Source organism: Ambystoma mexicanum, chromosome 6p (genome assembly GCF_040938575.1).
Source record: "Ambystoma mexicanum isolate Mex_15411 chromosome 6p, UKY_AmexF1_1, whole genome shotgun sequence".
NCBI lineage: Eukaryota > Metazoa > Chordata > Amphibia > Caudata > Ambystomatidae > Ambystoma > Ambystoma mexicanum.
In genome coordinates, this window is record NC_090935.1 from 108,973,537 (window position 1) to 108,989,125 (window position 15,589).

At 45.9% G+C, this 15,589-nt stretch overlaps 1 protein-coding gene across 3 annotated transcripts in view; it reads right to left on the reverse strand.

Moving 5' to 3' along the window:
- Window positions 1-15,589, reverse strand: part of LOC138511252 (protein unc-13 homolog B-like) — a 2,171,549-nt gene that overhangs the window by 1,446,178 nt on the left and 709,782 nt on the right. For all 3 annotated transcript variants that reach the window (XM_069626798.1, XM_069626797.1, XM_069626799.1), the window contains one exon: window positions 4,028-4,250. In XM_069626798.1, coding sequence (XP_069482899.1) covers window positions 4,028-4,250 — 223 coding nt within the window. The remainder of the gene's footprint in view (window positions 1-4,027; window positions 4,251-15,589) is intronic.

Consider the following 15,589-nt stretch of genomic DNA (forward strand, 5'->3'; position numbering starts at 1 on the left):
TATGTTTCTGTATTAACAACAGCACTCCAATACAATGATTTTAGAGGAGTACATTCTTTAATAGATTAAGTAGTTCATGATAGATCTCCCAATCACACTGACATCTTGTTACCAACAATATAAACATAACTCCTTGTAGGGACTTTTCATCAACATTTATTTCACATGTGATGTCATCAGTGATGTCATCAATGACATTTGTGATGTCATCTTTGATGTCCTGGGTGTTAGTCTTAGCAGTGCACGGTGGTGGCACGGGTTATGGTTGCTTAGCTTACCATAACTGGGGAATTTCTGGGGCTTTTCAGTTTTACTTGGAACCACAAAGTTCCTTTTTTCATTGAATTTCATAGGTTTTTATTAGTGCAACTTAACCATAACGTCCCTTTAACAAAGTTTTTTCATTGTATGTCATGGGTTTTTACTAGTGCATGCTATTTTCCTACAATTTACTAATATCACACTTACCCAATATAGCAATATTTGCGTTCAATTTACAAAGTGTCACCTTAAAACTCTGCCATTTCCCACCTTCTAGAATCATTTTTAACACTTCTATACACTTTTTGCAGCTATTTAAACTGGTTTTGCATCCATAGACTTCTACGAACATCTGACTTGATTGCGGACTTTCCGGACAGTGCCACATGACCATACACTGGCGCGCCGCAGGATGACATGTGAGAGAACCCGTCCACACTTCACAATAAGATCCCGGCTTCACGGACAGTTTGCAACTGCATTTTCTACTGATCTAGGAACTTCCAACTTCAGAATTTCCCTTACACAGCTCCTACACGTATTCCTACTCATTATCCATTAACAATCTAGTACACGTACATACTTTTAGCAAAACTGCTATTTATCTTCCTACACCGGGATGCCGCAGGAAAATGGTTTTCCAAGATGGCCGCTATGGAAAGGGAGGCCCTGTATGGAAGTCAGGGTTCCATACAGGGCTCCTCTTCGCTTTCCATGGCAGCCTGCAAAAGGCGAAAAGAGAACCCTATGACCATATTACCACAAGCACATTTTTCTTCCCTTTCAAACCTGCCCCAATTTCAAATAACTTTACCACAAAGCCAGTTCCAGGTAGACATGGCCACATTAACCCCATGTGGTGTCCCTCGTTGTCCTGGCCAGTAACCAGATGGTCCAGATCATGACCTTATTCCATGAGCCGGACAATCTGGCCACTGCCCATGGCCACAGGCTCCACCTCAGTCACCAAAGGAATATCACTATTTTTTGTACCTACATTATGACACTTGTCAAAAAATAAAACATGGGCACATTTGCAAAAACTTGCTTTCAGGTCCTTGCCAATGCTCCGTAAAACAAGTTTGCTGGAAATCCACCCATGTTTTATTTTTTTCAAAAGTGTGAAATGTATGCACAAACAATAGTCATATAATCAAACCCCCATTTGACAAAATGCATTCTGACTTTACGAAAACATTTATATCTAGATCTATAATCTTTTTGCAAACCTTTGTGTAGATTTGTCAAATGGCACCACATGTATAAGCCTTTACAATATTTTGGGGAAACCCCCTAATTGTGTCCCCTCTTGATAAAATCCCACCAAACGTTGCAAAAACATTTATATCTAGATCTATTATCAGTTTGCTAAATTAAGTGTAGATTAGTCAAATGGCACCTCATTTATACACCTTTACATTATTTTATGACCCTCCCCCCCTCTAATTTTGCCCCCTCTTGACAGAATCCCACCAAACCTAGCAAACTTATTTGGAATCAGGTCAGGAATATAATTGCAAAAATGTCATGCAGTTTCATTAAGTGGCGTAAAAGTTATAAGCCATCCAAGAACTGCTTTTCACCAACCCTGTAATGCAGAGGTGTCCGCGAACTTGACAGGACTGTTGGCGAACAACTGAACTGCCTGTAGACTTTTGGGGCCAAAAACACCAGTTTTTTCCCCTCTTGCAACTATATCCCATCCTCATCACCCCTCCACTCCACAGAGAATATTTGATAAGTTTGACAAGTGCAATGTTGTGTTTTTTAATATGTTTTTACCATGTTGTCAGCAGACAGCAGCCGAAGTCTGACAATCCAAGATGGCGGGCATTTCCAAAAATCTGACGCACTTCACGCTTTTCGCCATCCAATCAGTGGGCGTGACAGCACGTTGTCTTCTAAGCCAATCAGAGTCCTGTCCGCAGACCAAACCTAGATATCACAATTTCTTTTGTACCTACTTTTTAGTCATTTAAAAAAAAAAAAGTACTCGACGGGTTTCCACCAAATTCACAAAAGCACGCTTTCGGGACCAAGGCGCCGCTCCTGCTGCAAATTTGGTAAAAATCCATCAAGCGGTTTGGGCTGTAGGCGTAAGCACATTTTTTCTTCATTCAGTCTATAGGAAAAAAAAATGTGGGTCCACGTATAACTTTGCGCCCCCCCCCCTTGACAAAACCTCACCAAACTTTGCAAAAAAATTCAGAGCGGGCCATATACTTTTTTTGCAAAGGTTGGTGAGGATTCGTCAAGGGGGAGCAAAGTTATAAGCCACCCAAAAAGTGCTCTTCCAATGGGTTTAGCAACTTAACCACAACTACACGGCTGCTACCGCGGGCCGTGTTTTATCAGCATTGAGACTAGCCTGGACAAGAACCATGTTGAGCAGACACATCTGATTGAGCTAGAAGGCAGGAGGATACATGTTCACTAAGAGCTAAGCCATCCAGAACTGGACATTCAACCACTCTATGGGCAGTTCGAAAGCCTTGTTGCAGACCTCATTAGCTCGAAGCCTGGGTAAACCCTGGGAGAGACCAGAAGGTAGACTGACTAAGACCAGACCTAAAACAGACATTGGTGAGCATGCTGGGAACTATACTTGAGAACCTGGTGGAGACCAGACCAAGAAATCTTGAAGTTCTTGGCCAGAGCCATACGTCAGTCAATAGCAGGGACCAGACTACTCAAGAGATAGAACCATGGAACGTGCTTCAAACTAAGAATATCAAAGCCCAATGTACTGAGGGTAGGGGGAGAAGTACTTGCTTGTAGGAGTATGTTGACAGTATCATTGCTTCCCCAAGAGGCCAATGCTTGGCTAAGGGGTATAAAAATGTCTAAACCTGACACACACTAGATGCAAGGGGAGAGAAATACTTCCTGGTATGAGACTGTCAAAGAGGCAGGTTGGCACTAAATTCCCGAGACTGAAAGACGGGAACTAGGTGCTATAAAGGTGAAAGTGCGACTAATTATTTATTTATTTGTATCACGCCCGTTGCCCTCAGGCATCAGGGCGTCACATAAAGACACATAAAACAAGTAGACTAACATGGAGACGGGACAGTCTGGAGTGTAGGGAAGGTCGGTAGTTATTAGAAGAGGAGGGTTTTCAGCTTTTTCCTGAAGCACAAAAGGTTGGTTTCTAGTGTTAGATATTAGCTATCCTGGAGGAAGATCACTTGCCCTATGGTAAGGATCCACTGACATGGAGTTCACTCATCCATATACCTTTAACCTTATGATTTTTGGCATACCTTCCACAGGATCTTGTAAACGTTCTCCAAACCCATTCTGACAAAGTTAATAAAGGTGTTGAACTTTCATCTTCTGAGTTGTGTTCCATTGCATCCATCAGCATTCTCAAAAAATGTGCATACTATTTTGAAATGTTTACTGGTTTCTACACAGTTGTGCAGATATTAGTAGAAACTTCTCATAAAGCATGTACATTTTTGGGGCCTTTTGTGCATGCTTATGTACTAACGATGGTGCTGAAAAACGTGTCGCCAATGCATCTCTTTTGCATTTTCCACCAGATTAGAACTGTACTTTAACATGATCTGCCTCCTTTGAACTTCGAGTCACGTCACTCACACTTATGCCCAACCACTGCGCAGCAGGATTTAAAAAAATTGAAGTTAATCATACACACGCCTATGTTTGCCGATTCCTGCCTGTTTGCACAATGCCTTCAAGTTTTGAGCTTTATAAAAAAAAAAAAAAAATACAAGAGAGGAGTTTACCAAAGTACACTGACCTCAAGGCCCTGCGTTCCCGGAAATCCAGATCGTAGCTCTGCACTGAATCCATGCAGGAGTCGCGCGACCCACCCTGTTGCTGCAGGTGGGACTGCACGGGGAACTGATGCACCGATGCATTGGGCTGGGAGGTGGTGTGGTATGGGGGAGGTATGCTATTGCTGGTCTCACTGCGGTAGTCGCTGTCCCGGTCATCCACAGCACTGTCGGGGTCTTCAAAGGCTGAGGAAGAGAGACAGTTAGAAGACAGCAGTTCTCTTCTGAACTGAAGGCCATCAATTACCTTTGCATTGATAGTGCTTACATCACAGATATTTGTTTAAATGAACAGCCATCTCACATCCACTCTAGGAGTTAGAGAGAACAGCGACCTTCCCAGCAAACCTAGATCCTCTAAATTTGAAACTTCTGCATGATATTGTTTTGGGGTCAGACAGTACAGTAACATTTTACACAAACTTTGTATTCCTCCTAGGAAATTGTCTAGATGGCGCTAATTATTCTGATGGCTACTCACCCACTTCCTGCTCAGCGGTAGCCTGCAATCACCTAAAGGATTCACAGTTACAGGTACAAAAAATCATCATCATGGCCAAATGGTATAGGAAGCATCTCCTTGAGTATATATTGACTTGCACCTTACACAGCAGGGGATAAGAAGAGGGTTGGCAGAAGTTTTCACCAGCGTTCGGAAAGAGCGGTCACACATTTCCAGTTGGCAGATTACAAGACGTTCAGATGTGTTGTCACTTACGGAATGAGACTGCATGGACCCGGAGGTGAGTGGAACATCTTGCCAAGTCCAATCATCAAATCAGACAGACATGATTTCCACCTGACCAGAGGCTCTCAGTTAAATATGTACGCATGCCATGTTGACACAGACAGGTCACCTTTAATGTTTCATAGAGCAAAACTGAAGTTGGAAGGAAGACTAAGTAGTTCCACTGACCAACTCTGAGCAGGTAACCGCACCACCTTTTGCAGATGGGCATCAGGTAATAATGTCCCCATACATAATGTCTCCGGGAAAAGCCACTGGCGACATTATATATGGTGATATTATGTATGGGGACGGGTTGTAAAAATAAAACCAATTCAGGGGTTGCAGGGGTGTCCACCATGTTCAATGTAATAATGTCTCTGCAAAAAACTGCGACTAATGTGGAGACCGTTTAGGGGTTTCATAACAGATAAAAGTACCCACAAAACCTTTAACGGCATAGAAGAGAAGACCCAAGAAGTGTTTGAAGTCAAGGCATGCCAACATGGAAGAGCAACGTCATTTACTTAGGACTATGGCAAGGGTTGGAGAGGACAGGGATCACACTCAAGCAAAGAGATGGCCGAGACTACAAAGAGCAATTCTTCCTACAATTTAGAGGTTTCAGAGAAGTAATTTAAAAGCAGGAAGGCTCACCCGCTAAGATTATATCCTCATTGAAATTACTCCAAACACAAACATTTTTGTTGGTAAATAAGTCCTGTTAAAAGTAGCTACTACAAAAGCCAATTATGCTTCTGTAAGGGGTTCCCTTATTATGCATGTGTCTGTCAAGAGAGTACTTTTTAAAAAGGAAGTATGCATCGTCTCACTGGAGGTTTTCACTATCCAAACATGATCAAAGACCATTGTGGTGTCCCATAGCCACAATTAAGCATTCAGTGTCCTACCACCTTGCCCAATTGTTGGTGTTGTAATCAACCAATGAATGGTTGGATGAATGGTGCCAAATGTGGTCCCAATTGGCATACATGAAATAGCACCCGGCTGTGGGTTTCGGTTAACATGCACATTTAGGATGCCTCACCTCTCATGTTTCTGGTCTTGTGAAAAGGATCTGATGTCCCAGGGCAAAATACTGAGCTCACACTAAAGGTCAGCTGTTGTCAGGTGCCAAACACTAGTGGGTACCTTAAAGTCATGCATTTTGTATGGGCCTCAGCTCTTATCTAAGAAATGGCTTATAGGGTCATGGGCGGTCACAGTTAGGCTCTCCTGGTGCCTGTAGCTTTGCTAGTATCAAGCTAGGATATTTGGTGTGAGACGAGCTCTCTGGAGTCAACACCCTCATGGACAAGCTTGAAAGGTCCTAGCAAGGGTTGAAGCGGACCCCTCCAGTCCAGCTTACACCTCTTCAACGACTGTGGAATAATTAGAGCCACAGATGGCATTTGGTGATGAGACAAAGGTCAGAAGATACCCCAGCTGGGTACAGCACCAGTGAGCAATGGTGCCAGGCTGGAACAAGATTTTGATTTTGGTCAAATGAAGGCAGTGTGCCCAAGCAGATTCAACCGTGGGTAGGGTTTTCTTCTTTTTCTTTTATTTTGTTTTCTTTTATTTGTTTATAGTTTATAAAAAATGTTACAAAAAGACATTTTTGATAAAATCAACACATATAATTACATTGACTTTACACAAATTCCATAGGTTTTTCTTAATATCTTGTCTTTCACATTTTCATTACTTTCCAGACTAAGCCTTTTTATTCTTAAAAAAACAATTATCTTTCTAATCTAATTTACATACCTTTTTTTTAAAACGCAAAAACTCTTAACCTGAAAGACATTGATTCACTGTGCAACAATCCTTAGCCATAAAAGATGTCTCATACACCATCCTTATTTACGAATTCTCCAAAACACCTTATTCTGGCTAACAAGAGTTCTGGACATTCGATCATTAAATGGGCTAAAGATTCTATCTCTCGAGGATCTTTACAGAATCTACGCATTCCCTTTTCCACGTGGGTAGGGTTTTCAGCTGCATGTCTCTGGCTGCAAGGTCTGAGATAACTTGGATAGCACATGTTTTACCATTCTGGCATAACGTCATGTCCTTGATGAAGGCTGACAAGCAGGAGAGCTATAGGTTGGTGCAACTTCATACTGGAGGACCCATCCTAAATATAACATTTCAATAGTCTTGATCCAACTATTGGGGGCAGAGATGAACCCTAGTCCTTCAGCTTCATCATCACTGTTGATTGGCTTCATCTTCAGGTAGAAGTCTCCGTCCACACCGCAACGTGGCCTGAGCCCCAAGCTATGCTGTGACCCCGCCATTGATTAAAATTGGATGACGCCAACCAGGATGTCCCCCTCAGTGTCAGCCAGGTGAAGGGATACTCCCCTTTGGAGCCGTGAGCTCTCCCTCAAGGGAATTGAGGGTACACATGAAGATTTGCCTCCATTCTAGTCTCAGGAGTCAGATCTCAGTTGGGAAAGGTCATGAACCAGGCAGGACAAAACGGTATGCATTACAGGGACACTGCAACATGGTTGCAACTTAGACCTGTGAACCTTAATGCACAGGCTTCAAAGAGTAGAAACCGGCAGCGTATCAATCAGGTTCTACTCAGTTTAACCTCAAATCAAATCCATTCGCATTCCCACGACTTGTCCCTACATTGCCCGCTGTGGTAAAGTCAATTCATGAGCGAGTGAGTTAGAGCAATGGTGCAATTTGCGCTTCTCCGATTCCAGTGCCATGGGTCACTAGGAGGACACAGGATGTAATGCACTACAGGATTCACACTTTAGTGTAGAACTCTTCTCTACAGCGGTCCAGGTATGGTCACTGAGCTGCAACTGGCAGATAAATGCTATACGGTGCAGTTACACCTTCGCTTTAATCCGAGGCCGAGCCGCGTATACCCTCATATCGTATGCGCCAAGTGTATAATGAAAGGCTTAGTAAAGTCGGCTGCTGGAAGCTCTGGTTCATTTAAGAAGGCACCCTTCTGCCTCCCAAGTGCCTAGGAATATCCTTCCTTTCATAAGAAAACAGAGATGCCAGAGCCCCTAATGGAGCAGTTGAACCAGAAATCCTCCCATACTATCCCCCTCACACAACTCCAACAAAACAAATGGTGAGGCCGAAGAAGGTGGTTACCAATGTCTGGGTATTGGGCTTCTGGATATTGGCTTGAATGGACATAAGCACCCTATGCAATTGGAGAGATTTGGGTGCAGTCTTGCTTGGCATTGGCTCCTGGGTGCTGCTGCCGATGGTGGTGGTGGTGGTTGGGCCTTCCAGGTGCTTTCCAGAGGCTCATGTCACAGCGCCACCTTGTGCCTACTCTCTTTGCAGATGGTGGAGGTGGAATAGAGGGACAGAGCTCAATGCAGACTACAAACTGATAGCAAATACAAATACATTTGGGCCTTTGCATGGAAATAATGCTTATGAAGACAGTGCAGTTGGGATTGCTACTGTGCCTTGGATCCTACAAAGTGTCGAAATGGCTGTATTGTATTCATATTTCCACGCCACTGTGGGCGGTACTCCTTTCCACGCAAGCAGAAGACCAACCGCTTTTAATTTAGACTCCTCACTCCCAAACCAAAAATGAACCTTGCTGACCAGGCAGGTGATGCAGACATGATTGTTGGCACTGAGGTTGGAGAACTAACTGGCAAATGTGGGAACGGTACTATGGTTGGGTACGTTGTTGAACCATTATGGACTGTGCCTGGACGGGGCAATCAGGCCACTAAAAGAGAACTTGACAAGATAATCACATTCAGTGGTGCCTGCATCATTTCTTTTTTTCACTGCAGCATTGACAGGAGTGGAAGGACATTTTGCTGCCAAAATGTGAAAGCAATCACATAACCCATGTTGCTTTGGCAGTGCCAGGGTTTATATCAAATATGGAAGTTGAAAGCCATCAGAATCACCAGCGGTACTAGTCAGGACAATAGGTGACATGCGCGGAGGTGAAAACTTTGCTGAGTACTGTGACAAATCAGGAGACGTCGTCCTAGAATTAGCAAACAGTAACGGAATCCCCACGCCTAGACCCAGAAACTTTAAGCAAAATCCCACCACAGCTTACCAATTAGATTCAAATATACCCTATGGTGTAGTATTGCTACAAAGTAAAAACCACATCTCAAAACACTGGGACGATGAGGCTGCATCTGGAGGGAAAAGGAGTGAATTCCCAGGCAGAATTAGAGTTCTTTTGTTTTGCTTACCAAAACCAATAAAAAAGGGGGGGGGATGACTAAGGTGGTTCGTTGAAGGAGGAGGCAGAAGTAGTAGAGAGTTACCAGCAGAGAGAACAAGGAAGGAGAAGTTGTGGGAGAATGACAGCAGCGGTTAGGTGAGGAGTTGAAGTGTGCCACGACGAGAGAATCAGCGAGTGAACGTTCACCGCCAAGGGGGAAGAGGGTTGTGTCCACTGCAGGACGTATGCCAGACACAAAAGAACTGCAGGAGTCAACGAGGACTGGAGAATCCTGCGTTTCCCGTGGCAGGGGGAGCACAAACACCAAGCGAATCAGAGTTTTCACCAAGAGGCGGAGTGGCAACCTTGCCAAAGCATGGACCTGTCCACTCCAGGTGCAGGGAACGCACTAAGAGGAGCGGGACCGCTGGTTCTACAACAAAAGGGGAGGAGCGATAGCGGATGACCAGCACCGCAGGGAGGCTCCAGGATCTAGTGTGAAGTGCGGCGAGGCACGCCTATCTGGCGCAGGTAGCATCTGTTGCAGAGAATTCAACAGCGGCCCACAGGGACCACAGGCCGCAAAGGCACATTGGAGCCATCCTGGACATCAGAGAATGAAGCACCAGGTAGGACTGGGGGAAAGGGGCTTGGTGCTGACAAAGAAAAGTATTAAATAATCACATACTATGCAAAGAAACGTGTAAACCACTATTTAACCAAAACCCATGGTCCCGGATTGCCAACCTTTCTTTTTGGTGCATTCCAGTACCTCTGGAGAAATCAAAGTGAATAAGAGATCCAGCATACATAGGCTATGCAAATGTTTACATCTAACATGATCGTGGGCTACAGCAAACAAGATGAAGAATCTGTGTATATAATAGATTCAGTCTGAATAACAGACCTGTACCAAAACCGACAGCTTGCGCAGTTGGCTGGAAAGGCTTACCAAGGGACCACAAAAAGAGGACGAGAGAAAATGTGGGCTCCAAAGCCCTGAGGTGTGTGAAAAGACCAGGGAATGAGAGTGTAAATGTAATTGGTTATTTATAACGCGCTTACTACCCAGAGGTTTCTAAGCGCCGACCCGGGGATCGAACCTGTGTTGTACCACGGCGTCTTGCTTCCAAGGCGAGCACGTTGCCCTTGAGCTATCCTCCCGAGACTCCTGGCATATATTTCAAAGACAGTGGACATATTCACCGGGCTGTAGGAAAACAGCCACGTATTTTTTATTTTTTCCCTGATAACAGTTTTGATGTATTAATGAACGTTAAAAGGGATTGGGTGGCGATATACCAAAATCACTAAAAAAGTGCTTGGCACTGAGGAGTGGGGGGACCATGGCAAGGTTTTTGGACACAGGACTGTGGACATTTTATTTTGGACATCTTGACAAAGACTGGTCCATTATTTAGTTGTGTTGAGGTAGGGAAATCCCTTACAGAATTAGGGACAGTCAGGCCTTTTTTCGCTTTCCTCCTTTTGAGTTAAAAATAAAAACATTGTGAAGCACACCACCCTATCTGTATTTTCACTCTGGAATCTCACAGTATGCAGATGGAAGCGCTACCTTTGCCCACCCTCGTGCAAACGCATCACCATTTTGCCTATTCAAATTCACAATCAACACGAGATATGTTTTCAATGTGGAGCAGAATGGATTCAGATAAGAGGGTAAACCTACTCTAATGATCACCAATCTCCTGCAGAGATTGGTGCAAAGCCAGAGACCACGCTGGGCCCAGTGATGCAAATAGAATCAAAGGCAGGTAGAAAATGCCGTCATGGGGCACACTCTTCTTCTGACCTTGGTCATGCTACACTCATCATGAGGTCAGACATATGTTGCTACCGGGACTTCGATCACTACACATGTCCTTTTGCCGAGTGCTAAATTCAGTGATTTAAGCAACTTACTTAGTTAGCAGTACAAGAGCCGAAACTGGGCCAACAGGGCTTGAGTGCCTCAGAGGTGAAGATTGGGCCGTGAGTCCCGTCTTGGTCACCATGTGAACTAAATATCTTAGAACTGTGGGTACTTGTGGAAAGGGCCGCAGCAAATGGGCTGTTTTAGGGTCCATGTGCTGGGATTCTTCACAGTGTGCCACATACAGCCAAAGGCTCTCATTGCTCAGCCCCCCTCACAGTATCCCAAGGGCATTCAAATAAAGAAGCCATAGAGCCGGTTTGTGAATCAACCAGACTGCTTGTGGCCCACTCCCGGATCACCGGAGCGGGCCACAGCTGATGTCTGGATCACCCGATGTTGACTTTTGGGCTGCGTTCACGAAGCAGACATTCGGCAGGGGAGACCATGCAGGCTCCGGAGTAGAACACCATGGATGGATGGGGGCACCCAACACAATGCAGCCCCGGCTCTGGGGGCACCCAGGACAGGGTTTCTCCAGTAGCCGTGGTTACGCGGCCATGGCACTCAGGTATGACAGTGTTGCCCAGTAGGGGCACAGTCCTGGTGCAGGGCCCATCCCATAGGCCTCTTGCACACGCGGCGTGGCACCAGCATGGTGCATACAATGAACACGATGGAGTGTTCTTTGTTTGAATGACGAGCCAGAAGCGGCTTGTCGCTTTTATTAACTTGGTCCCATGTGACCATTACACACTTCCTGGGAGCTACAAAGTTCCCAGTAGGGGATGCACATGCAACACTCTCTTTTTCATAACATCCAAACATAACATCACACCACGCTACAAACAATACTACTAGAACTACTCATACAACTACTCTTCACATACATAGGTGCCTAGGTTACCCGCAGGATGACAGTCAGAGTTGGTGAGTTATCGGTGACACGTTGGAAACACACCCTTTATTAACCTGGGTGAGTGGATCTTGCACCACTGACAACCCCCGGGCTCGCACCTGGCACCAGTCACTACACAGCCCACAACCACATAAGCACAGCTTGACCCAACATTTTGGCTAGGCCATTTTGAGCATGTCCAGTGTCTGTGGGCTCCCAGCCTTGAATGGTACAACTACTGGGTTCACTTCCCGCATTTGCAGGTTCACAGGATACCAGTACGACTTACATTGAAATCTTTTCAGGACAGTTTAGAGTTCAAGGAAAGCAAAGCCGTGCCTGGGGGCACCCAGGGGCCACATCGGCCTAGTCCTTAGCTGGTGGGGCAAAGACCATGGCAGGATGCAGGTGGTAGCAAAACGACAAATGAATGCACAGTTTGGGCCGGGCACACACACAGCTGGGTCTTGTTGGGCTGCCGGCACAGCTGACCGGCTTAGTTGGTGCGGGGTGGGCTTAGGGACTCATCTCTCCCTGCCTGCACAGCTCTTTTGATCTACTGCTGGGCGAATTGTACTATTCCTTTCCACTGTAGGTGTGCAATAGCCTGCAGCTCATGTCCAGCTGGGCCGCAGCGCACCGCACCATCACCGCTGAATGCCTGGGTGTCGTGGGCCATTCCCACTTTGATGCTTGAGGGGCTGTATGGAATCACGGCCGTGGCCCTGTATTTCCTTTATGGCATCATCTTTTTCCATATATTTTTTTTTCGTTCACCACTGCGGGCCCAGTGATCAACTGCCACGTCCCCATTCTTTGTTCTTCTGGGGGCCTCCGTTCTATTTTGCATTTTTTTCCCTCTTCCGCCGGCCAGGGTGTCTGCAGGCCACAACCCCTCTTCTCAGGGCCGCTGCGCGCCTCAATGTCCCTTCTGTTCATTGACCACCGCGTCCTCCGGTCACACCCCCAGTCTTCTCTGCAGGGCTGTTGAGGGGGCCTAACCACTCGGCATTTGTGTTTTTATCTTCTTCCAATGGGCGCATGAGGACCCGCTGTAGCTCCCTGCAGGCTCGCAAGGATAACCAGCAGTCCCAGTGCCCCGCCTCTCACTTGCCTCATCCGTTCCTTGGAGCAAGCTCTTTTTCCCTTGGTGCCAGCCTCCTTGCACTGTGGCCACGCCTACTTTCCATTTCGACCGAGGCCGCCAGAGCTGCTTATATGCCTGTGGTGCGCCGCCACTGCTGCCTCTCCTCACCTATGGCCGACGCCGCGTTCCACTTCGCGGGCACCAAGCGGCCCGTGCCAACACAAAGCACGGGTCACTGGGCCACCCACAGAGCGGCCGACGACGCAACTTCACACGTCCACGGGCTACAGTGGGTAATCTGATGCGGTCCAATCAACCCGTCCTTGGCTCGTACAAATGTGTTTACAGTATATGAACTGAGCTCGCAGTCACCAGCACATGTGGTGGGACTGTTGTGACCGTGTGCCCTGTCGTTATCTAGTCTGTCCTGTAGGGTGACTTAGAGAAACTTAGCAGATGTATATCATAGTGCATTCTAACATTACTAACTGTTAACAATACTAATTGGAACACTACTGACATGAGCAATTAGACTGGGGCCACAGTGGGTTTGCTTAGCCATACGTTTTGTTGCAGGCTGCAGGTGCACAAGCATTCACACTGTGATGTTAGTTTAAGAAATACATGCAAAATCGAAATGCTGAACAGCTGTCTTTTGCAGATGCTGGGTTCAGATCACAGTGAGACAGCAGAATGTGTGATGTGAAGACGTCATCATAGAAAAGACCAGAAAAGGCTGGAAAGTTACTAGATGTGGTGTCTAAAAAGGGGGAGGAGGGTGATTGACCAGAGGCATACCCCACAGTGAGAACAGCCCAATAGTACAATTGGGTTTGCTCGTGCGTAAATTGTAACTTGTTGAGAAAGGGAGGAGTTTTACTTTGTCCTGCAGGAGTGCTCAAATTTGCCAGCTATATGTCAAAGGCGGTGTATAAGGAATGCTGGTCTTCTGCCAAGTTTGCTATGTGTACTAGCTAGGTTCACTCAAGGGAAGAAGAACTTACTATTCTTGGGTGGGGGCCATCAATGGAGTTTAAAAGCATGTCGATAAAATGTTGATTATAAATGTAACGATGAATCATGAAAGATGTGTTTCTGCAAAGTTGGGTTTATATTTTTTCGTTTTTAAAATATTCTTCTGCATGTGTGTACATGTGTGATAAGTAGTTCCTATGTGTTGTTTGCTTTTTGATAAAAACGTAATCACAAAAATAAATGAATACAAAACAGTGTCCTGGTTATCATTGCCTCTAAATTTTGTTTGGTTTCTGAAAAAGGTGCGAGTTGGCTGGTTTACTGCTTCGCACGATACCAAGCGATGCAAATGTGCTGCCTTGCATGGTACTAAGAATTGTAGATATTTAGTCAAAAGTTTAGTGGCGATAAACAAATTCTTACATTTCCCATCTCTGGGACCAGACTAGCCCAGCAGAGGCTTTCTTCTTTTGTGGATCAGCCACGCATGCAATCCGCATGTGGAAACTGGTGTCCTCTTTTTCGGTTATCCCATGAGGTGCACGGGTCTGATCGACCAGTAGAATGCTAGTGAATAGGCCTGTATGGGCTGACCCATTTGGCTTTGGCCGTTCCATGGAAGTAGGGGAAGAAAATAGTTTTGTGGCAGTCAACTTTTCTGTGTGCGAAAGTGAAGCGGTGCAGGTAACTGGTGAATGGTCGCTGCATCTTACATTCGTCTGCCTCCTGTATTGGCTCTATCGAGTGCACATGAGATGAAGCGGCTTGATACATGCAAATTGGTGTCACTCCCACCTATGCCAGTGTTCCCAACTACACAGCGCAGGCAGGGGTGAAACACTTCCCGTGCGGTTGTCCTTTGGGAGCACAAGATACAACACTAGTCCCACTTTGGCCCGCTAGTCCTTGTGCGACTGCTCCTGTGAGATTCCAACTTGAGAGGCTTACCCCCTATGTCGGCGCAATGAGTGTAATGGTACACTTACCGTCTTATCGCTTCTGTTACCTTTGCGGCAACAAAAATCCTGGATCAGTCACACTGCCGGTGTTCCAGACGTCTAGAAAAGATTCTATGAGAACCTGTATAGTGCTGGGACCCATTGGATATTTGACGTGACAAGTGTTCTCCAAATGTAAGCGAAACATGGTGCAGCTGCCGCAGACTGCTCAATCCCATTCGACGTGGAGAAAGGGACTGATGATTGGGCAGGATGGGAGAGGGAGGGGCCACATGGAGAGACGCTGGCATGTCTCCGAGATAATTCTAGATGAGGCTGCTATGCAACAGGCTTCTGTATCATCCCAATTAAGTGGGATTCCCTATCAGTATTGAGTATCGAACTGCGCAAGTGAAACCCAAAAGGAACAAGTTACTTACCTGTAACTGTTGTTCTCCAGCATGGGTCTGGCATGGATTCACATGCTCATGAATATTCCCCGTCGTCATGCTGGGAATCCTCGGTAAATAAAAAAACCAGTATCAGTTTTGTTTCTGATCTGTCTTTCGTAGTAATAACCAATCACTGGTCTCTGCGTCATACTGACCACAGCCAATGACTGCCCTCTACCTAAGCACCGCCTCTGGCAGTCATCTTCAGATTTGGAAGCACGTGAAGTGGCAGTATGACCAAGTGAAGAGCCGCAGAGGGGAAGGCGGGAGGGTTCGCATGTGAATCCATGCCAGACCCATGCTGGAGAACAACAGTTACAGGTAAGTAACTTGTTCCTTCTCCAGCAAGGGGTCTGGCATGGATTCACATGCTCATGAAT